Source organism: Heterocephalus glaber, unplaced genomic scaffold, assembly GCF_053883595.1.
Source record: "Heterocephalus glaber isolate CG9 unplaced genomic scaffold, H.glaber_assembly_v1.0 deba00001504, whole genome shotgun sequence".
NCBI classification, from domain to species: Eukaryota; Metazoa; Chordata; class Mammalia; order Rodentia; family Bathyergidae; genus Heterocephalus; species Heterocephalus glaber.
The window spans coordinates 72,191,105-72,215,257 of record NW_028258324.1 but is presented as its reverse complement, the minus strand read 5'-3'; the positions used below and the strand labels follow the sequence as shown (position 1 = coordinate 72,215,257).

At 46.4% G+C, this 24,153-nt stretch overlaps 1 protein-coding gene across 5 annotated transcripts in view; it reads left to right on the top strand.

Annotated features, from left to right (window-relative positions):
* Klhl18 (kelch like family member 18) overlaps positions 1-24,153 on the top strand; it is a 51,457-nt gene that overhangs the window by 14,119 nt on the left and 13,185 nt on the right. For all 5 annotated transcript variants that reach the window (XM_004834985.4, XM_021256886.2, XM_004834984.4 and 2 more), the window contains exons 2-4: positions 15,318-15,448; positions 17,482-17,622; positions 22,073-22,271. In XM_004834985.4, the coding sequence (XP_004835042.1) occupies positions 15,318-15,448; positions 17,482-17,622; positions 22,073-22,271 (471 nt within the window). The remainder of the gene's footprint in view (positions 1-15,317; positions 15,449-17,481; positions 17,623-22,072; positions 22,272-24,153) is intronic.

The window sequence follows — 24,153 nt, the reverse complement described above, 5'->3', positions numbered from 1 at the left end:
AACCTACCTGAGGGCTGGGGATTTAGCTCAGTGGTTCCGCTGCCTGTCTTGCAAGCACAAGGTCCCAAGTTCGATCCCCGGTGCCAAAAAGAAAGAAAAAGAAACCTACCTGAACAGGGTAGCTAGTGTGACTCATTTACTTTTTCAGGCTGGAACACACTATTAGCCTGGAAACAAGGCCTCTGTAAGTTGGCCCTAAGCCTTGCCACTTTTTCTTGAGCTTTTTACTTCAGCTAGCTGAGTTTTCAGATTCAGTTAGAAAGTAACACTCCCTGTGCTTTGGCACCTTTGAACTCCCACCTTGACCAGCTCCACCAGTCCTGAGCCAGAAGGTCCACTATGAAGAAGAGGCTATGAGATGAGGAATGATGCACTGTACAGAAAAATAAGGGGTCGGGCTGGGGATTTAGCTCAGTGGCACCACACCTTGTTGTAAGTGCAAGGTCCTGAGTTCAATCCCCGGTACCAAAAAAGGGGGAGGGGTAAGGATCCCAGCAGAGGAGCAGGGCAATTGGGGGAATTGCCAGCTGCCTAGAAAAAGAGGCACGGTGGGGATGAAACCAGATGGAGTAGATCAGGGCCATTTAGGGTCTAGATATGACCGTAAGAAGTAGAGAACCCAAACTAAGGAAGGCTGATGGGACTCCTAGACCACTATATGTTGAGTTGACTGTGTCAGAAATTTCATTTGTTCAGTAAAAACTGGGTATTAATTGCCAGGCTATTCCTGGAAATATACGATTGCTCCCGAGGTGGAACTCCTGTTTTAGGAAGGGTGGGAAAAATCCCCATCCCAGGCCCCGACTCCTTGCTTTTGTCAAGGTTACAGCGACCTCCACAAGTCACAGCTATTCCACAGCCACTGAGTCCTCCTGGTGCCCCTTTATAGTCACACCTGTCCCCTCCCGCCCACCACCCCTAGTCTCTGGCAAGCGACCGAGACTCTGTTCTTCATCTTTCACCTTGAGAATGTCATCAGAGTGGAGTCATAGATCGTGGGTCTCTTCAAGGTGGACTCGTTTTAATTCAACATAGTGCCCTTGAGGTGTATCCTGGCTGTTGTGTGTAGTGATGTTTTTTTCCTTTATATTTCGGAGTAATATTCCATGGTGTGATTATGCAGTTTGTTTAATCCTTTACTCACTGAAGGGCATTCTCATTTTTGACGATTACAGATAAAGCCGCTGTGGACAGAAGTATACTGGATTTTGCATGAGCTTAGGTGTTTTTATTTTCCTTTGGGATAAAAGTCCACATGCACAGTTTCTGTATGATATGGTACCTATGTCTCCAGTTTTAGAAGCAATTGCCAAGTGACTTTCCAGACTGACTGTACCTACATTCCCATTGGCTGGCATGACTATGGAGGTTAATTTTATGTGTCAGCTTGGATAGACCATGAGGCCCAGTTTGGTCAGAACCAGTCTGGATATTGCTGGGAAGATATTTTTAGATGTGATTAGCATTTTGATTAGTAGACTTTTAATAGAGTCTATTACCCTCCATAATATGAGTGGACCTCTTTCAGTTAGTAGTCTTAAGAGCAAAAACTGAGCTTTCTTTTGGGCTGAGGGTGTGGCTCAGTGGTAGAGTGCTTGCTTAGCACACAACGCCCTGGGTTTGATCCCCAACACCACAAAACAAAAACAAACAAAACCCTGGGATTTCCTGAAGAAGCATTTCTGCCACAAGATTCCAAGAGAGTTCTGGGGATGTTGTCAGGGGTAAAGTGCCTGCTAGGCATGCCCAAGGCCCTGAGTTTGTTCCAAAGTACCCCGCCCTTCAAAATGGCATGAGAAACACCTTGCCTGAATTTCCAGCCTGTTTGCCTGCCTTGCATATTTCAGAATCATAACTGCTGTATTAAATCTCCAGCCTGCCAGCCTGCCCTGCAGGTTTTGGATTTGAAAATTCCATAACATCGTGAGCCAGTTCCTCAAAATAAGCCTCCTCTATCTATATAAATATACATATATATGTATAAAATAGTTTTCTATTTCACCACAAAACTCTAATACAACAAGTGACCCAGTTCTTTTGTATCCTCACCAGCAATTACTATTGTTACTGTTTTTAATTTTGGCCATTCTGTTAATGTGTAACGATATATCATTGTGCTTTTAAATTTCCCTTATGAGTAATAATGCTGAATGCCTTTTCATATGTTTATCATCCATGTTATCCCACTTGATGAAATATCTCTTTCAATTCATACCTTTTGCCTGTTTTCTCATTTTTTTTTAACTTTTTTTGTCCTGGTGGTGATACTGGCACTGGGTATTAAACCCAGGGTCTGTCCATATAAGGCAAGCATTTTACCACTGAGCTGCATACCCACCCATCTATCTGTCTATCTGTCTATATTTGACTATCTGTTGACAGAGTCTTGCTAAGTTGTCCATGCTTGTCTTGAACTTGAGACTCTCTTGCTGTAGGCTTTATCTTTTATTTTGAGACAGGATCTTGTTAAGTTGCTAAGTTGCCTAGGCTGGGCTAGAATTTGAGATCTTCCTGCCTCAACTTCTCAAAGTATTAGGATTACAGGCATGTACCACCACACCTTGCACTTATAACCATTTTTAAGCGTATAATGTAAATACATTTACAATGTTGTGTAACCATCAAGACATTTTCATCACCTGAAGTGCACATTGTACCCATCAGCAATAAATCCCCAGTTGCTCTTCCCCACCTCTTTAAAATCTAAATATTCTGCGCTCTACTCCTGTAAATTTTGCCTGTCCTGAACCCCTCGTGTAAGAATCACACAATATTACTCATTTGTGCCTGGCTTATGTTTTAAAGATCCATATCTGTGTTGTGACATATGTCAATCTGAGTGTATGTTACTAGGAATGAACTCAGGGATGCTCAACTACTCGGCTACATCCCAGCCCTTCTTTATTTTTATTTTTGGGTTAGGGTCTCACTTAGGTTGCCCAGAGGTAACTCAGATCTGTGATCCTACTTTCTGTCTCCCTCAGTGCTGGGATTACAGGAATGCGCCACCAGGCCCCACCAAAATTTCTTTTTTTAAAAATAGGCCTATTTCTTAGAGTAGTTTGGGATTCGCAACAGAACTGAGCAGAAGCTACAGAGATTTCCGATACATCTGCACATATAGTCAGTCTCCTGCACTATCAAAACAATCCTGCTGGGCTGGGGATTTAGCTCAGTGGTTTCGCCACCTGCTGCACAAGTGCAAGGACCTGAGTTCAAACCCCGGTACCAAAAAGAAAAAAAAAATCCTGCCCCAGAGCAGTACCTTTGAGGAATCAGTGACCCTACGTTGACATGTCACATCACCCCGAGTCTGCAGTTTACATTGGGATCACCTCTTGGTATTGTATGGTCTTGGTATTGTATGGTTTTGACAAATGTGTAACCAGCATTATGCTATCATACAGAGCAATTTCACTGCCCTAAAAACCTCTGTGTTCCCCTAATTCACCCTACTCCAACCTTGGCAGCCACGGATCCCTCTACTCTGTCTGTAGTTTTACCTTTTCCAGAATGTCATATAGTTTGCATCGTACAATATGTAGCCTTTTCAGATTGGCTTTTTGTGCTTACTGACATGCATTTAGCAATCTGCCTTTTCTTTTCATGTTTTTTTTTTTTTGGTAACAGGGATCAAACTCGGAACCTTTCGCTTGCGAGGCAGGCAGCAATACCACTGAGCTAAGTCCCCGGCCCTCTTTTCATGGTTTGACAGTGCATTTCTTTCTAGGGCGAAGTGATATTCTACTGCCTAGATATATCACCATTTATTTATCCATTCACCTACTAAAGGATATCTTGCTTGCTTCCAAGTTTTTGTTTTTTGAGATAAGGTCTTGTTGTGTTGTTGAGACTGACCTTGAACTCACTGTGTAAACCAGGCTGGCCTCAAACTCTTGGCAGTCCCTCTGCCTCAGCCTTCCGAGTGCTGGGATGACAGATGGGTGCCACCATGCCCGGCTAGTTTTGGCAATTATGAGTAAAGTTCCTATAGAAGCTCTTCATGCAGGTTTTTATGGGCATAAGTTTTCAACTCCTTTGAGTAAATACCAAGCAGCATGATTGCTGGATTATATGGTAAAAATGTGTTTTGTTTTGTAAGAACCAAACTGTCTTCCAAGGTACATTTGGCGTTGGTCTTATTCCATGTCGTCCCCAGTATTTGATGTCTTTAATATTTTATATTTCAGCTATTCTAATAAGTGTGTAGTGGTGGCTCATTGTTTACATTTCCAGTGCACTGATGACAGATTTTCATAGGCTTATTTGGCATATGTATATTTTCTTAGGTGACGTATCTGTAGCTCTTTTGCCCTTTTAAAGATTTAGTTGTTTTCTTATTTAGTTTTAATTCTGTATTAGGGGTGATAGTGTTTTTCAGACATCCCTTTTGCAAATATTTTCTCTCAGCCTGACCCTTGTCTTCTCATTGCCTTGATTTTACTCCTTTTTAAAGCTGAATAGTATTCCACTGTGTGTATTACATTTCATTTACCATGTTTATCTGTCCATCTATTGATAGCTACTCAGGTTGTCTTCACTTTTGCCTCTTGTGACTAACAGTACTATAGTCATTGGCTTACAAGTATCTGAGCCCCTGTTTTCAATTCTTTTGGGTGTCTACCTAGGAGTGGACTTGTTGGATCCTATTTTAATCTCTGTATCACACACACACACACACACACACACACGCACTTTTTTTTTTAGCAAGGTCTCATTATGTAGCTCAGGCCGGCCTTGAACTCACAGTCTTCCTGTCTCAGCCTCGAAGTGCTGGGATGACATGTGTGCGGCATCCCTGGGTTTCTGTATTTAGCATTTTTGAGACACCATCAAACTGTTTTCCACAGTGGATGGCAGATGCACCCTGTCACAAACATTCCCTCCAACAGTGTACAAAGGCTCTGCTAGCTCCACATCTTTGCCAGTGTGTCTCATTTATTTCCCATTATCTTGGTAATAACTATCCTCATGGATATTAAGTGTTATCCCATGGTTTTGACTTGCATTTTCCTGTGCTTATTGGCCATAATTATTCCCACCCCTGCCCCTGCATTTTTTGTAAGATGGAGACTCACTCTGTACACTATGTAGCCCAGGCTGGCCTCAAACTTACTGCACTTCTCCTGCCTCAGCCTCCCAAGTGCTTGGATTACAGACCTGTACCACCACGCCCGACTTCATCCCCAGCCCTTTGGTTTTTCTTTTTGAGACAGTCTTACTAAATTTCCTGGGCTGGACCCAAACTTGCAACGCTCCTGATCATCCTGATCATCCTCATCATCCTCTCAGTGCTGGGATTACAGATGTGCACAGCTGCCCCTGGCTTATTTTATTTATTATTTTACAGCATTGCTCGGGCTGGCCCCAAACTCCTGAGCTCCAGTGATCCTCCCACCTCAGTCCCCTGGAGACTGGGACGCCCGCCACCACGCTTAGCTCTTTGCTTCTCCATGTTGTAGATATTCTTACACACCAACCTCATAGTCTTTCTGGCTCAATCTGTGCCTTAGTAAAAGTGTAGCTTTCTATTTATTGTGCTCTTTCAGCATCCCTTGTGACGGACTAAAAGCTTAGACTTTTAACCCCACAGATCCCAAGGGTCTTCTGTCTGTACTGGCAGGCACTTAACTGTTTATTTTATTATGTTCATTGTGAGCTCCTCTAAGGAAGGAGCAATAATATTGAAATGTTTTCTGTTGAAGAGAAATCGATTCTGGACATATCTTTTGCTTTCTTTGGGAATCCCTGTCTCAGATTACTCCCAACTCAGATTTTTATTCTGCTGCTTTTCCTGGTTGAACGTTGAACCCTACCTGCTTGTGATAGGGGACAGAATTTGTGGTGCCCTTTGGTCCAGGGCTCGGGTCAGGCTGGATAGGTCTTCTATGTATGTGTGCACTTACTTTCCAAAGGTATGTAGATGCCATCACAAGGAAAAGTAGGAGCTTTTCTGCATTTGTCTTAGGCTACTGTTAGTACAGCTACTATCTCTTGGGAAATCTGATCTGGCCCCTTATTTTACAAATGAAGAAACTGAGGCTCAGGACAGTAAAGGGAAGAGATTTGCCCACATCATTCAGAAAGGTTAACAAGAAAATAAAAAAAGGCAACACCTGGCTTGGAAACTGGTGCCTTATATGTGCCATGCAGCTTGTGCCTGCTGTCTCCTCTAGGATGGGCACAGGGTGAGGGACTGGCAAATATTCTGACCTTCAGTGCTGTGCTGTGCTTTCTGATACTGTCCAATAGAGTGAGTACCAGTATTCCCAGTGCTTCTCTTGAGAATCCTCTATTCTAATCCGGGAGCCCGAAGCAGGTAAAGTTGGGCAGCTGTCGTAGAACTGCACCTAAAATGCAGAGTTTTAATCTCTGCACCATGGTTCTGTGCATCAGACTGAACTTGTGAGGATTTCAGTCACTTAGGCCTTCGTCTTTGCTGGCTGGCAGTCTTGGGTGGGTACAACAAAGGCTTCTGCAAGTCTCTGCTAACTTCCTGTCACTGTGCTATTTTCACAGCTATCTATCGCTTCGTGTGAGGACACTAATGTTGCAATTCTGAGGCCCCTCTGAGAAAACCCTAGGTAGATAGGGTCTGCGCCAGAGCCCGGCTGCCCTGTCATTTACTTCTCCATTCACCATGAGTGAAGTACGCGGTCTGTCAGGCTGCACATGTGCTGGTGGTCAGGCTGGGACAAATCACACATCCATGTCTCCAGACAAGACCAGGATGGCCAGCAACATTAGCTGGGTCTGCACAAGATGACACTTTTTTCCTACTGGCACTTCTGGAATTTGGAGTGGCCCTGGTGATCCGGTTAAATGATGTTCATGTCCATCATTCTTCACTTTGCTATTTCATCTCAGAAAGTCTTGAGAGCTCAGGTGCATTGGAATGACTGAGCTAACAGCTGGTGGGAGCCTCCAGCTTCCACCACCTGCTGCCTGGTGGCTGCCCCTGCTCCTGCACTCTTTTCTACTTCCAGACTCTCCTTTTCTTCCCCTTTCCTTTTTTCATTTCTGTACTTCCCTTCTTTGCTTATGCATCCTCTAACTGAGTGCTCTTTAGGTGTTGGAGTTCTTCAGGACTGTCTTACGTCCTCTTTTCTTCATACCCTGAGCTCTCCTAAGCATTCTCCCTTCTACACTGACGATTCACAGATGTGTCGGTTGCATCCAGATTTGTCTCTGTTCCAGATTTCTCCATCGTCTTCCTGCATGGTGTCTGTTTGGATGTCTCCCAGGTACTCAGTGTCAGCTTGTCCAAAACTTCACTTGATCTTGCACCCTTGACCTCATCCTTGTATGTGAGTGGCACTCCCAGGTATCAAGTCGCACAGTGACCCCAGGGTCATCTGGATGCCTGTCTCCCTTCCCTGGTCCGTCAGTCACAGTCAGAGCACGTCTGAGCCCAGGGTCTTTCCCGAGTCTGAGCTCTTCTCCCGTTTCCCACAACCTCCAGGCGGAGCTCTTCTGTTCTCCCTCCGGCCCGGGCCCTGGGCTCCTTGCAAGCCACGTACCCTTCCAGATCACGCCATTCCCCACTGAGCGGCCTGATAGGCTTGGAATTCCTTCTTTAGTATTCCTACCTGGTTTCCTAACACTCTGTAGTGAGTTATAGAATTCTTGACTGCCCTGTCTGTTCCTTTAGCTTCATATCTGTACTTTCCCTTTCATATCTATACTTGAATCATGGGGGCCATGTTGATATTTAACATTCATCAAAGGAATAGTATTTTCATGATTTTTTTTTTCAGTACTTGGGATTGAACTCAGGGCCTTTTGCAGCAAGACACCCCCTCCCACCTCACCACCTTTTTAAAAATTTTGAGACAGAATCTTGCCAAGTTGCTGAGTTGCCCAGGCTAGACTCAAACTTTTGATCCTCCTGCCTCAGCCTCCCAGAGTGCTGAGATTACAGGCATCGATCACCATGTCCGACCATGATTTTAAAAGCCAAGTTAGTGGAGTTAGAACGTATGTGCCCTTGTTACTCACTGACTTTTAGAACGGAATCTCCCTCCCCTGCATGTAATTCCGTCTCCTCTTGTAATTTCCCAACCCACACTGCTGACAAGTATTAAAGTTGTGGAGGAACCGTGCGGGCGAGCAGGAGTACTTCAGTCTCAGACTTCTGCTCATGTTATGTGGAGCCTCGCTCAGGAAGAGGCTCTGTATCTCCCCTCTCCCCAACCCAAGTGGTGTGAGACCTGCACCTTTGCTGTGGTTTTAGGGGAAGTGGTTTGGACTTTCCAGTCAGAATTGATTTTTTTCCTTAGCAGCAAATTCGAGGGTGACCTAAGTACCTAGGAAGTCTCATGACTGCCCCTGATGAGCTTTGTAGGTGCTGCTCATTACGGATCACCGTGTGGTGATCTGTAAAGAGGCTGGGTCAGGGCACTGGGTGTGGGTCGGGCACATGGGAGACAAGGTCCTGACCCAGCCTCACAGCTGCCACTCGTGTGGGTGGCTTCAGCTCTTTCCATTCAGAGTGCTTCCTGTGCATCATAAATGCGTTTCTTTCTTTCCAGCATGCTTTAAACTTTGACCCTGACTCTCAAAGACCTTAAATTCGCCATCTGATTCCATTGTATGGCTAATACTGGACAGAGGTGTCCTTTTAGAGGTGGGGCTATAACAAGTGCGATGAGAGGTAGAGCTGCACCCTAAACATTACATTTTCTGGCCAATCAGTTGCCCGTTTCTTATTGATTTTTTTTTTCCAAATTTTGTCGTACCGGTTTATGTTTTCTAGCCACCTTAGGGATGGGGGAGTGGGGAGACTTGAAACAGTGTGTAGCTGCATATTACTGGGGAATGTGGCCTGCCTCTGCAAGAGCCTGTATCATTCTAAATATTATACCAGGGACCCACTTGGCTCTTAGACAAACCATAGCTTACTCTTTCACACTTATCTGTAAGAAAATAACACTTTGATTTCCCATTTGCTTTGTTCTTTTTTTAATGAACATTTTACTTTAGGATATTGTAGAGTGGTCACATGCAGTGGTAAGAAATAGTGCAGGGCGGGGATTTAGCTCAGTGGTTCCGCCGCCTGTCTCGCAAGTGCAAGGTCCCGATACCAGAAAAAAAAAAAAAAAAGAAATAGTGCAAGGAGATGGAGTGCACTTTTCCCCAGGTCCTGCCAGTGGTGATGTGGCAAGGAAACCCACCATTCTTCCTCAGATTTCCCAAGTTTTGCTTTTGCTCACTCGTACGATGTATGTTTAATCCTACACATTTTAATCACGCATAGGTTTTTTTTATTTTTAGTCTTTAAAATTCCTCAGTTGTCTTGAGAACTCCAGCTGGGAGTTAGATTGTCTCCTGGGTCCCTCTCAAACCCCACTAGCAGATAACTTAAGCATAATTTATTCTCCTTCAAATAACACTATTTGACTTTGGTTACACTACTTAATTTTTGTTTTGTTTTGTTTCATTGTTTTTAAAGATAGGGTCTTGCTACGTAGTGCAGGCTGGCCTTGAACTCACTGTGTAGCCCAAGCTGGCCTCGAACCTGCAGCAAACTACTTAATTTCTAAATCTCGGTTTCCTCATCTGTAAAATGTGAGTCACAAAGGCTACTGGAAAGGGTTGTTGTGAAAACTAAAATGAGAAAATGATTCAGACATGCTCCATACATGTGCCAACTCCCTTGGTGAATCTAGTCATATGTACTGCAAACATGTACTAGTAAAAATTAAAAATGAGAAAGTAAGCATAATATGTACTTGGCACAGTTGTGGCATATAGAAGGGGCTCAATAAATTACTACCTCATTTTTTTAAGAAGTAATGTTTTTTGCTGAGCATGGTGGAACACACCTGTAACCCCAGAACTTGGAAGGCTGAGGCAGGAGGATTGCCACTAGTGAGACCCTATCTTAAAAAAAAAAAAGAGGGGCTGGGGATTTAGCTCAGTGGTTCCACTGCCTGCCTTGCAAGCACAAGGTCCCGAGTTTGATCCCTGGTATCAAAAAATAAAATAAAATTATATCATTGTGAAAAGAAAAAAGTAACATTTTAAAACTGAGATTGTGTGGGGCCGGAGATTTGGCTTAGTGGTTCCGCTGCTTGCCTCGCAAGCACAAGGACCTGAGTTCGATCCCTGGTACCAAAAGAAAAACAACTGAGATTACATACTCTTAAGTGAAATAAAGTACAACCAGTTTATTTTAAAAACTAGAGAAAAATACTAAAAAGAACTTTGCTTTAAAAAAAAACAAATTAGGGCCAGAGATTTAGCTCAGTGGTTCCACTGCCTTCCTCACAAGTGCAAGGTCCCAAGTTTGATCGCCAGTACCAAAAAAAAAAACCCCAAAAAACCAAATTATTGTCTCTGGGACAGATGTGAGAGTAAAGATGACAAAGGGAACAGAAATTGCTTTTGTTTTTAAAAATTCTTAGCATTATTTAAAATTTTAATACAATTTTTTTTTTTTGGTACCGGGAATTGAACTCAGGACCTTGTGCTTGCAAGGCAGGTGCCGGAACCACTGAGCTAAATCCCTGGCCCTTTAATACTATTTTTTAAAATTTAATACTATTAGGGCTGGGGATTTAGTTCAGTGGTTTCGCTGCCTGCTGCGCAAGCGCAAGGACCAGAGTTCAATCCCCGGTACCAAAAAAAGAATTTAATACTATTTACATATAATACTTTGATAACAGAAGCTACTGTTAAATACCGTAAGATCTTCTTTTCTTAGAACATCAAAACATCTCCAGTCATTCTTTTTCCCTTGGGATTTTATTTTATCATATTACAATCTAAGTTCCTGAGTAAACCAGAAATTGATAAAAGGATGATGGCTGTTGATTATTTTGAAAAGCACGGATTCATGGACTTTTCCATTTAATTTGAACTATAGAAAATAAATTATGTTGACAAATAAATTATAATTTTTTTTTTGGTACCGGGGATCAAACTCAGGTCCTTGTGCTTGTGCAGCAGGTGGCGAAACCACTGAGCTAAATCCCCGGCCCAATTATAAATATTTTTTTAAAAATAAAACAAATGAGAGAGTTTATAATTTCAAAAGCCTTTCACACCGTGTCGTCTCATGGGATTATGGAGTTAGAAGGTCCCTTCAGTAGCCACTTAGTTTTAGAACCAGCCCAGGCCCCCCCAAATTTTCTCAGGTGGTGAGCTCTTATTTTCTATGACGAACTCAAGTCTGCTTCCCTTTTCCTTCTGCATCTGCCCTCATCTGTGGGATAGCTCATCTAGGGTTTGAGCACAGCCATCCTGACCTACTTACCTTTCCCAGACTGTCCTTCAACCATTCTTCCTAAGATCCAGCTTCAGACCCTTTCCCACCTTGGTCTCCCCCATCTAAACAAGGTCAAATTTCTTGTTCCCCTTAGCCAGACACAGAACACAGGTGTCATCTGGCTAGCGCATCCCAGGATAGGGCTATGTTCTACTTAGCTGAGTTTCTTCAGGGGGAAACCAGGACAATATTCAGCTTGTGCTTTTGTCCTCTGCTGATTTTCTAGGTCAAAAAACAAAGCCCAGCAAGGGATTTAGCTCAGTGGCACTGCGACGGGCAAGGTCCGGAGTTCATTCCCCGGTACCAAAAGAAAGAAAAAGGAAAAACAAAGCCCAACAGTTAAACACAGCAAATTGAACATACACTTTAACCTTTAATCCCTCCAGTCACTCTACTGAAATGATAGTAAGGGAGGAAAACGCTATCAGCAAGTGAGAAATCAATTGAATGTTGAACCCAGAGGTGTGTGTCCAGACCTAGTGGGTCAGAGGAACTGAAAGCGCCTGCCAAGGGAGTAATGAAGGGGGAAGAGGATTTGTACTGCAGAACCCTGCAGCCACTCAGGAAGATTAGTCAGGAGTCCACGTGAAAGCTCTTCCTTACCATAGATAGCCCCTCTCCTACCATCTCAGGAGAGAGGAGTTGGAGCTTAGATACTGAAGCATGGGCTCCACACGCAGGCATATCACATTTGGAAGAAAGGGAATATAGAGCAAAGCTGAAAAGGCTTTCAGATCTAGTTTTATTAGTGACTAGCAGCACATTCTCTCTTTCTTACCCAGTTTCCAGAATGTCTGCAGAGGTGCTCCCATGCAAAAGATCGAAAGGTGCCACCCTGATAAAATCACCCCAGAGGAAAATCCTGCAGATAGTGACGACTTCTAGGGGTCCTCGATAAAATGCCAGATTCTTGCCTGATCACCCTGATGAGAAGTCCAAAAATTGACAAGTGTAGTCTTGTAGAGCTTTCCAAAAGCTTAAAAGGTATGAACAGATAAGCAGACGTCACCATACATTGAAAGGAACACTGTGACATTAAGAAAAGATAAATCAAGGGCTGGGGATTTACTTCAGCAGCACAGTGCCTGCCTGGCAAGCATGAGGTCCTCAGTTCAATCCCCAGTACCAAAAAAAAAAAAAAAAGGATAAAACAAATAGAAGAGGAAATGACTCAAAGGAAACAGTAAAATCAAGGAAGAAGAAACATTTAATTATGTAATATACCAAGAGAGATCAAAGAAAATCTCATATTCTTGAGAACAAAATTATTATTATTTCTTTTTTGGTACTGGAGATCGAACTCGGGACCTTGCACTTGCGAGGCAGGCGGCAGAAACATTGAACTAAATCCCCAGACCTAAATGAACAAAATTCTAAAACAAAACCAAACCTACAGACAAAGACCTCTTGGAAGTTAAAAATATGATAGCCCCCCCCAAAAAAAACCCCTACAACACAGAAAGATTAAAAGGTACGGTTTAAAAAGTTTCTAGGTGATAGACCAAATAAAAAGATGGAAAATAGAAAAGCTAAGAACAGTAGATTATTCCAAGAGGTTCATCGGTATTAGTAGAAGTTTAGAAAGAGAAAACAGGTACTTTAGAAGGATGAAAATTACCAAAGAAGTATGCAAAGATTTTTCCAGAAAAAAACCACTAAACTCTAGAGAAAACAGTCTCTTAGGCTTGGTATTCAGAATGTCATTAGATTTCTCAAAAGTCTTAAGCTAAAAGGCTACTTTAAGAATTTTAACAAAAAAAAATTTACCCAACTTAAAGTTTAACTGGCTGGGAGGAGTTTGAGGGTAAATATGTTTCGGACACATGTGCATATACCTGCTGCCAAGAAGACACACCCTAGAGAGAATAAAGGAAGAGGACTGAAGGGGACCCAGGAAACGGGGGTTCCCATGTAGGATGACTAAAAGTCCCTAGGAGGAGAGAGCTCTGGTGTGGTACCTGACTGAGTCAATTAAAAGGAGTTTCACATTCCAGAGAAAGTAAAAACTACACAAAAAAGGAAATGCATCATGGTATAGCGTACACTATGGCTTGGCTACACGTAATATTCAATCTAGTAGTGTGACTCTTGCTCTGTTTCGTATTTTTCTTTTTCTTTTTTTGGTGTTTTTGAGACAAGGTCTCACTATATAGTCCAGGCTGGCCTCCAGTTTAGGTGCTTCTGCCTCAGCCTCTCAAGTGCTGGGATTACAGGCGTGCACCACCACGCCCAGCTCTAGTAATGCAACTCTGTTGGGTCAACCAGAGTTTGACCTAATTATATTAGAAAGATGGGAGGACTGTGGGGTGGTGTATGAAAAAGGTATCAGAACCAAACCTAATCTTCCATAACAGGAGTTAAGTTAGTAATGTCATAATTATCATTTCCTGCACAACAAATCTCCCCAAACTTAGTGACTTCAAACAGCCAGTATTGGGACCGGGGATTTAGCTCAGTGGCTTCACCACCTGCTGTGCAAGTGCAAGGACCCGAGTTCGATCCTTGGTACCAAAAAAAAAAACACAAAAAAAAACCAGCCAGTATTTATTACCTCACAGTTTCTGTATTGTTGTTGTTGTTTGAGAGAGTCCTGCTATGTAGTCCAGGCTGGCCTCGAACTCAGGGATCCTTTCAGCTTCCTGGATCCTGGGGTTACAGGTGTACATCACCATACCTGGCCACCTCCCAGTTTCTGAGGGTCAGAAATCCAGAAGTGGCTTAGAGGCCTGTGCTGCAGTTTCAGTGCAGGGGTCCCCAGGGCTGCAGTCCCCTGAAGGCAAGATGGATGGAGGGCCCTCTTCCTGTGGCCCTCTCCTCAGGATGTGCCGTCCAGCTTCCCCTACTGCAGTGACCCAAGAGAACGGAGAAGAGGACCAAAGAGGTGTGGGGGGCAGACTTAGAGATAGCACAGGACGAAAGAACAAGCTGAATATAGCAAGAGCCTCACCTGATGAGGAGCCTTCGGCATTTGGAAGATTGTGTGTGTGTTGGGCCAGGGATGTAGCTCAGTGGTCCCACCACCTGCCTCCCAAGCACAAGGTCCTGAGTTCGATCCCCATTACCAAAACAAAACAAAAAAAGATTGAGTGTGTGTCCCGGAAGGATTGTTTGCAGTTTATAAACTGGAGTTCAGTGAAAAGACAGAGGAACAGGTCCCAAGTCAGACGCCTTGGGTAAATGTGACGCAGACACATGCGGGTTGGGCCTGAATTGCCCTGGCATTTTGATGATATGGAACCCAAGGAAAGGCCGGGGGAAGAGTTCTTTCTTGTGGACAACAGAAGGTTCCTAAGTGAAATGTTTATGTAGCTTGGAGCTGTAAATGGAGACGCTTCTTGAAGGAAATAGCTTTCAGGCAGACAGTTGGAAAGCACTTCATGGAATTCCTCAGGTTCGAGTCTGGGAGCAAGGGTCAGGCTCGGGGAGCAGCTGGGCTCTGTCCCTTTGGGCATGCAGAGCACTAGCCTGTCCACAGCACCAGCCACTCCTTTCCTGGAGGAGCTCTGAGCTCCTGGTGTGTACCACAGCCCTGCCACCCCCAACTTTGGAGCCCATGGTGCCAGCTGTGCCGTTAGTCACTACCACACACACACACAAGCTCTCTAGTCTGGCCTCAATTCTCCTTGTTGCTTCCTGTCACTGTATTTACTTTCTCACAGAACATACTGTTAGCACCAGTGTCCTGGACAGTTTGTCTGTCCGTCCCTCTGCTTCTGATCCAGCCAGATTTGGGGTCGAGTGTTGAAGGAGTCAGTATTGGGGTGGGTGGAAGAGTGGAGAAGGCGGCCTTGGAGGCTGCCTTCTGAGTAGAAACTACCACGCAAGCATGCATCCCGGCTTCCGTTTTTAACCATTTAACACCTTGATAAAATGCACTGTTTCCGCCGTTCCGCTGTAACTGGCCTGTTGAATCTGAGCTTTGGTGTTGCGCAGGGAGGGAGGCCTTAGTGTCGCTGCAGTGGCAGAGGGGCGATCAGCGGAAGGCGCAGACAGGGTCTTTGTGTTTGAAATCCTCAGCATCTGCCTGTATGTCTCACTTTGCCCACAGATCGGGGACCACAAGTTCAGCGCTCACCGGATCGTCCTAGCGGCATCCATCCCGTACTTCCACGCCATGTTTACCAACGACATGATAGAGTGCAAGCAGGATGAGATTGTCATGCAGGGCATGGACCCAAGGTACCTACGTCCTGGGGTGTCCTGGGCTGCCTTCCGGGGGCAGCTTTGGCTGTGTGCAGGGCCACGTGGGGGCCTAACAACTCCACACAAGGTGAAGGCGGTTTAGGAAACGGGCTAGAACCTCAGCCAGTGACCTGAGATGGTTAAAATGAAGGGAGTGGATTTCTGTTTTTACAGTGCTAGGGATTGAACTCAGGGCCTTCACACTAAGCTGTATCTGCAGCCCTTTTTTTATTTTTTATTTTGAGACAGGATCTCACTAAGTTCTGTAGACTAGGCTCAAACTTGCCATCCTCCTGCCTCAGCCTCCCAGAGTGTTGGGATTACAGGTGTGCACTGCCATGCCTGGTTTATTAGAGAGTTTTGTGGTGTTTTTACTCTACTATTAAAATAACATTTAATAGCGCCTAGAGTCCAAGATATTTTTGTTTTACACTGGGGCTAGGTGGTGGCATATTACTCTGCACTTTTCTTTTTTTTTTTTAATTTTATTTTATCGGTACATTTTAGGTACACAATATAATGACACTCATCATTGGAAATTTGCACCTTTACATAATCTCTCTTGGTCCTTATTTTTCCCCCTTCCCCTGCCCTCCCTTCAACCCCTCCATCCCTCCCTATCTACAAAGACTTTGTTTCCATTTTTTCATTTTCTCATATTAATTCCATTCCCTTCTTTCCTTTTATTCTGCACTTTTCTGCATTAGCTGATTTACCTGGCAGAATCATTCTTCTAATCAGTTTCTATGTTCACGTTCCTTCTTGTCCACCTAGAATAGTGCTTTCCATTCTGCATCAGTGGAAATACTCCCTTTGTACTGTGCAGATGGCAGCCACTAGCCACAGATGGCTCTCGGGCACTGCAAATGGGGCCAGTTGGACTGAAAAACTTAATATTTAAATATTTGCTGGGAGTGGAGGCTGAGGCAGGAGGATTGCTGCGAGTTCAAGGCCAACCTGGGCTACATAGCGAGACCCTCTCTCGAAAAAAAAATTGAATAGTCAGTGTGTGGTTAATGTCTACAATGCAGGTCTAAAATGTGGCAGCTTTTATGTTTCTTTGATGGATTAGAAAATTGAAGCACAAAGAGGTCAAGTCTAAGACCATCCCAGTAGCTCAGTCATCTGCTACCTAACCTCATTACCTGCTGGTGGCAAACCTAGAGGGAAGGAGCCGAGAGACTATGTGGTCCCCTCCAGACGGGTGGGGGATCCACCTACACATGGAGGAGCCGTGCGGCCACAAGGCTGAAATCTAGGTCAACTCCTCGGAAGGAGAGACTCGACTGCGGAGACTCAACCTCCAGAGGTCGTGTCCTCTGGAGGCTCGGCTGGTCACCACGTGTCCAGTGCTTCACTTAACAGAGGTGACCCAGCCTCGAGGGTGTGCAGGTCCAGGCAAATTCACGAATGGTAGGGCTTGGAGGAGAGCGGAGCAGGTAAAAGCTCCTGAGCGAAGGAGGGCTGTGCTGTCGGGTTGCTCGGGGAGGTGGCATTTGAGGCAAGACCATGGCTGACGTAAGGAAATGCGCCTTCCCAGGAGAGCCCTCCAAACAGCACAGCCGGCACCGAGGCCCCGAGGTGCAAATGCATTCAGAATAGCACAAGGAAAGGAAAGCGTGGACAGAACGAGGCCAGACTGGAGAGAGCTGGACTCATACCTCTCTATGGCTGGAGTTCAGATTTCATTCTTGGCCTGAATTGGAAGCCAGAAACAGTTGAGAGTCTCGTGATAGTAATGTACCCCAAAGCAGTAATAAGAATCCCAAAGCAGGGCTGGGGATTTAGCTCAGTGGTTTCACCGCCTGCTGCGCAAGCGCAAGGACCCAAGTTCAATCCCCAGTACCAAAAAAAAAAGAATCCCAAAGCATTCAATGGCAAAAGATGGAAGGAGCTACGATCTCTACCAATAGAGCAGTAAATTATAGCATAGCTCCATGCTGAATATGGTCTGGCAGCCACCAAGAATAGCAAACAAAGCCAACACAAGAAAGCTTCTTATGCTTCTCATGCATTTCCTCTTTCCCCAGCACCCTGGAGGCTCTGATCAACTTCGCGTACAATGGCAACCTTGCCATCGACCAGCAGAACGTGCAGTCGCTGCTGATGGGGGCGAGCTTCCTGCAGCTGCAGAGCATCAAAGACGCCTGCTGTGTGTTCCTCCGAGAACGGTGAGGTGACCTGGAGGGAACGCTGCCCTGTCCTTTCCTCAGCCCCTGCCAGTTGCTGGGTCCCTGGTGTCCCTAGTGTGTGTCTGTCATGCAGGGAGTGTGGCTCTGGGATCCTTCCTCTCAGAGATGACATGTCTGGAAATCAGCGCCGGGCAGCACCCACCTGTTGGGGATGAGCCTTTTGCACAACATGTTGTCCTGCCTGTCACCGTCCTTGGGGTGGCGAGTCCCTTTTCCTGTCTTCCTGCTCCAGCCTCACCAGCCTCTAGTTTTGCACCAACCTGATTTATTCCGTGCTTCCCAACTGTTCCCTAGCCATCTCCCTTTCTGCTGGGGTTTCTTAATCTTTTTATACTTCAGCTGTCAGTAAGAGTCGCCCCTGGAATTCTCTGTCCCCCTGTCCACTGGAGTCCTCTGTGTCCTTTTAGGGCAAGGGCTGTGTGTGATGCCCCCACCCATTTCCAGTGTGTGCCAGGGGCTTTGTGGTTCTCCATGACCTATTGAGTAGGTCCTCCCTCCCTCCCCGTCAAGACAGAGCTCTCAGTCATAGCTAAAGGCCATCTCACCACCAGAGGCCTAAGGAGAAGGGCAGCGCTGGGCCACACGGGGGCAGAGAGAAACCAGGGTACCAGTGCTCTCAGGGCCCAGCCTCCACCCGGCCTCCTGTGGTTACCAGGTTCTGGCCTGAGGCCAACCTTCTCCGGCCCACCTCTGCCCTCAGAGCCCCAGCCTCTCTTGGAGCTGACCTTGCCTTCCCATTCCCACTCCTCTGGTCCCACACACTTAGCTACTCGCCGGACCCCTTCCTGCCCATAGCACTGGACGGACATCGTGAGCATCCACTGTGTGGGCAGCTGGTCGTAACCACCGTGGAAGTGGGGCCTCAGACGCAGTGACATTCATCTGCTGGGTGCAGGGTGCGTGGCTTCATCTTGTTGTCTTGTGTCCGGTTTTGCAGATGGAGGCCTAGTGACCGTGTAGTCTGAGAGCCAGGCCTGAGCCTGGATGCTTCTAGGACAGGCTGGAAGGGAGCCTGTGAAGATGTATGGTGCATACACTGCCCTTTCCTACTTGTTTATGGGTTTAAAGACACAGAACAGACCCACTTCACTCCTTTGTTCCCGTAGAACTTGGAGAACGGCTTTCTGACCAAGTAGGAGCTCCCAGGACTGTTGGCCATCCTCACACCTTCACCGGAGGGAACAGCGCCCCCTAGGGTCCTTTGAGGTCACCACATCACTGGATTCAGGCTCCAAAAGATGCTGACCTGTGATTCTAAACCAGTGCAGTAACATCTTAGGAATAAGTACTTAAACATAAAGCCTGGTGTCCTGAGTCTGTCCTTAGCATTTTTTTATTCAGCAACACAGAACGCCTTCTGAGACTTAAGCCCATACCTCATTCCTGTTTCTTTTCCCTGCCACAGGCCCCAGAGGTGTGGCCTGCTTCCTGTTTTCTCTCCGGTACTTACTGTCCCTGCCTGTTCCTTAGGTGGCTCTCCCTGGGCCTGGCTGCAGAGTGACATGGGGCCCTCCGGGTTCCCCTTCCTCGTGCCCCTGAGAACGAGCACCCAGGCTCTGCAGCTAGAAGGTTTGGTTGCCTGCAGCAGGGAACAGCATCTTAGCCATGGTGGAGAGAAGGGTATGCACCACAGAGACACTGCGGCCTCAGCCTTGCGGGGATCTTTAGCTCCCTGCTTTCCCTCCAAGGTTACCGCTGATTTTTTGTTTTATGGCCCTTTTCCCAGATATTGGGGCCTCCTTGGTTTAGGTGAGCATTAGAGTTCTTGTCTGAAACTCTTCTCTCAGAGCTTGATTGTTTTGTTTTGTTTTTGTGTTAAAGATGCTAGGGATTGAGCTCAAGGCCTTGTGCATCCTGGGCCTACCGAGCTGCAGCTGGCCTCAGAGCTAGGTTGTAATAGGAAGTACACAGCTTCCTGCCTCCAATAAAGTATCATCTTCTGCGGCCTCCTTGCTGAGAAAGTTGAGCTACATCAACAAGGAAGAAGACTGCGAAGTAGCTAATGAAAAATGTGGGTCTCCATTTCCCTGTTAGGGTTGTTTTCCTTCCTGCTTCCCTCCAGAGTGGGCCTCTTCCCTCCCCAGCAGCATCCTCCAAACAGGCTTCCCACATCCCTCTCTCTTGGATGTGGTAGCACAGTTCAGTTAAGATGTGTTCGATGCCCAGCATCCTATCAAACCTGTCAAGATGAGGCACAGGCACCCTGACCTGAGCTGAGAAGCTGGAAGGAGATGCTGGCAGCTGCCTGGATCATCCTTGCCCTCATCTTTGGACTCTGTCCACTCCTAGTCCTGGACCCTCGAACCCTGTGGGGCGGGTGGCAGAGTGGTAAGACCCAGGGAAGGTTGATCCTCATAGCTGCTTATGTTTGTGAATTGCTCTGTCAGCTCTTACTCAGTGCCTTAGGAGAAAAGTGCTTCTGGACAGATGACCTTGGGCCTGTGTTTCCCGCTGGCTGTGCTGTCGGTGCACTGCACCCAACTCTTGTTTCCTCAGCCTTTGGGAATCACCAAGTTTCCAAAGCAGTGGGTAGAACAAGTTCAGGCTGTTACGAATGATAGTCAGATCCCTAGATTCTCTGTCCTTTCAGTGACAGGTCTGTTGCTGGGCGACATGGGTGAGTATTGCTTAGTGTACGTAACCCTACCTATAACCTTTAAGTCACCCTGAGGGAAGAAGAGAGAAGGAAATCATTGTAACAGGAAAAGTAAGCCCCAGCAGGTCATCAGTCACAAAATCAGAGAAAAGGTCCATCCCCCTGGAGCCTGCTGCTGCCACCAAGATGTCAGAGCCACACGGGTTCACTTGGAATTAGGAAAACAGCCACCATAGAAATTAAAACAGTAGCTGACTTCTTACCAGGCACATGCTTTGTGTGTCTGCCTACAGTCTTTCTTTTTTCATTTTTTAATTTAATTAATTTTTTTTTGGTACAAGGATCAAACTCAGGACCTTGTTCTTGCAAGGCAGGTGTTGGCACCATTGAGCTAAGTCCCCGGCCCTTTCACTTTTTATTTATTTTTATTTTTTTTCACTTTTTTTTTTTAAATTTTTTTTTTTTTTTTTGGTACCAGGGATCGAACTCACTTTTTAATTTTAGAGACAGGGTCTCCCTAGTTTGCCCAGGCCAGCCTGAAGCCCCTGGGCTCAAGCGATCCTCCTGGCTCAGTCTCTCTGGCCACACCCCCAGGAGGTGGGTCGATGTCATCATCTTTTTCCAGGTAAAGAAATGGCTGACATGTGGGAGAACTCAAGGAACCCACTCAGGTTGCCTAGGGAAAGCCAGGGCCAGGATTGCCCTGACCCTAAAGAGAACTGTTCCCCCCTGCTCCTGTAGGAATGCGTGCAAGAGGTCAGGTTCAATCTCAGCACCACACTTGCTGGTCCAGAGACTGGGAGCACATTTCGTGAGAGCAGTGTGCAGGGCTGTTAAAAAGATTTTGGAAAATAACCTATAACCCCAGCTACTGAGAGGCTGAGGCAGGAGGATCACAAGTTCAAGGCTGGCCTGGGTAACTTAGCAAGACTTTCTTAAAATGAAAAGAAGAGGGCCTGGGGATTTAGCTCAGTGGTTTTGCCGCCTGCTGCGCAAGTGCAAGGACCCGAGTTTGATCCCCGGTACCAAAAAAAAAAAAAAAAAAGAAAAAGTAGAAAGAGCTGAGGATGTAGCTTAATGGTAGAGTGCTCCTGAGTTCAATCCCCAGTCCTGCAAAAAAAAAAAAAAAAAGATTTCGGAGAATGTGTGTAAAAGTATAGCACACAGCAGCCTGTTTGACTCGCTGATGCTGACTAAATGATAAGCTCCTGGTGCTATTTCCAGAGACCTGAACAGTGAGGTCCATGGAACCTCTTTCTTCCTAAGAGGAAGAAAAATGCATAAGGGTCCTGTTGTTGGAGAGATCATCTCAGTTACTTCTTGGGCTGGGGATGTAGCTCTGTGGTGGAGCATTTGCCTGCCATATTCAAGGTCCTGGGTTTGATTCCCCCACCTCACAAACACCCCCCTAAAAAACAAAACAAACTGACCAGTCATCTCTCCCCATGACTTGGACTCCCTGTGCAGCCCCAGTGCCTTCCCGGTGCCCAGGGGTGTCGTCAGGTCCTGGACACCAGACAGGAGCTGCAGGGCCGGCAATGTCTGTCCTGTCCTCACAGCGATGACACAGGACCTCCCAGGCCTCCCACCTTGTCCACCGGGCTCCAGGCCTATGAAGCAAAATCCTCTAAGTAAGATAAACTGTCTTAGGTGCCTTTAGAGGTGAGTCCTGGTGGGTTCACTTGGTGTCATAGGGAGTTTCCGGCAAAGCTGGGGACAAAATTAGTCTGTATTGTTCCGTGGCTCCACCCAGAACCATCCTGAGAATGATCAAAGGTAACATTCTTCCCTCCTCTAATTTGTTGGTTTTTTCATTTTTTCTTATATCAAAAGGCTCCACCCCAAAAACTGCCTGGGTGTGCGCCAGTTCGCTGGGACAATGATGTGCGCTGTGCTGTACGACGCGGCCAACAGCTTCATCCACCAGCACTTTGTGGAGGTGTCCCTGTCGGAGGAGTTCCTGGCCCTGCCACTGGATGACGCGCTCGAGCTCCTGTCCCAGGACGAGCTGAATGTGAAGTCAGAGGAGCAGGTCGGTATGCTCAGCCGTAGGCTGTGCGGGTGACTGGGATGCCGTTCCCTCCACCACTGTTTTCTGTTTTTTCTAAACAAAGTTAAGATCAGTGTGTATCCAGCTATTATGTACAGTGGGGTTTGTTTTATTGCATGTGTTGTTCATGAAAACGTTTATATTTTAAAGCCTTAATACTCTTATCATCTCCACTTCCCTTATTCTTATGTGTTTGGGTTATTTCTGATCTCTCCTATTAGAAATAATATTGCCGTGAATTGGAAATAGTGAGTGTAGACAACTTTTTTTATTTTTTTATTTTATTATTTTTTTATTTTTATTTTTATTTTTTTATTTTTATTTTTTTTCCTTGCGCTTGTAAGACAGGTGGCAGAACCACCGAGCTAGATCCCTGGCCCTGTAGACAACTTTTGAAGGAGGTTTTTTTTGTTGGTTTTTTTGGGGGTGGGGGGTGGTTGAGACAGGTCTCTCTTTGTAGTCCAGGCTGGCCCTGAACTCACTATGTAGTCCAGGCTGGCCTCAAACTCAAGGTGATCTTCTTGCCTCAGCCTCCCGAGTGCTGGGACTACGGGTGTGTGCCTCCACACCCGGAATGAAGGAGGTTCTTTCTAAAGAAGAGCAGAGCCTGGGGCAATCACTGAAGGGAACATGAAGTCAGGAGGGTTTTGGCTTTTCATTAAGGTGAGGGGTGTACAGCGTACTTGACTGCTGATGAGACTTTGCAGGAAAGGGGACAGGGTGAGCAGTTGCTGGCAGTGTTCTGAAGGGAGAAGTGATAGAGTCAGGGCACAGGGTGCATTGGACAGAAGCAGGAGCCGTCCATGCCCAAGCAGCAGGAGGGAGAGCCGGGTGCATGCAACCAGGTGCTGCAGGAGAGGTATAGTAGATTCTTAAGGATGCTGTCTTCTGAGTTGCTTCTGTCCCCTCAGCAGGGAGCGAGGAGCAGCAGAGATAAACGAATATGAGTTGTCTTCTGGGGTAGAGCACTTGGACAGTGCTAGGGAGATAAGAGAGAGCTGGTGGGTAGCAGATCAGTAGTCAGAATCGCAGTGAACTGGTCGGCTTTGTTGTGTGTTCGCTGTCAGCCGTCACTGGTGCAGGGGCAGAGCGGGGGTGAGGAGAACTTAAAGAGCTGGACCTCCTTAGCTTAGAGTGTTTTTTCCAGGTGCACCTCAGTGAGGAAGCTAGGAGCTAGGCATGGGAATCAAGGGCACCCGCGTGACAGCCCGTGGAATCTGTGCTGGCAGAGGGGCGAGGACAAGGGCCAGATGCAGGGGGCTGGGAAGGAAGTGGGGGTCAGTGTCAAAGACCAGAGGGTGTCGATTCCTGAGCTGGAGCAGTAGGAGGGACGGCTCTCAGTAAAGCCAGTTCTAGTCATGGAGGGTGAAGCTATGGGCAGAGTGGGCTTTGGGCAGCCTTGGGTCCTCTAAGGACAGAGAAGACAGATCTTGGCATGGTCGAGAAAAGCTAAAATGAGAGCAGGTGTTAGTAGCCAGAGAGGAGCAGAGGACTAGCGTTCGGACAGAACCCCTCTGCTGCCTTGGAGGTGTGCAGCTCGTCTCTAAAGGATGCTGAATAAGTTACTTTGAGCAGAGGGTGGCAAGGACTGGCAGTGCAGGCTGAGAAGTGTGGCCCGGGCCTGCAGGCCCTGAGAAATTGCTGCTGCCACGCCTCTGCCTTGGTCAGCTGAGAAGTCTTGGCCTTTGGTTGGCCAAGGCAGTTAGAACGCTTGAAACTGAGTGGTGGCCTGCATGAAGCTGGGCTTCAGTGGGAGCCCTAGGCTCTAGGAGGCAAGCGGTGGGGTGTGAGGCCCAACTCAGCTAATTTCTCAGTGACAGAAGAGTCCCCACCCTGAGTATTAGTGACCAGTAGAAAAGTGGAC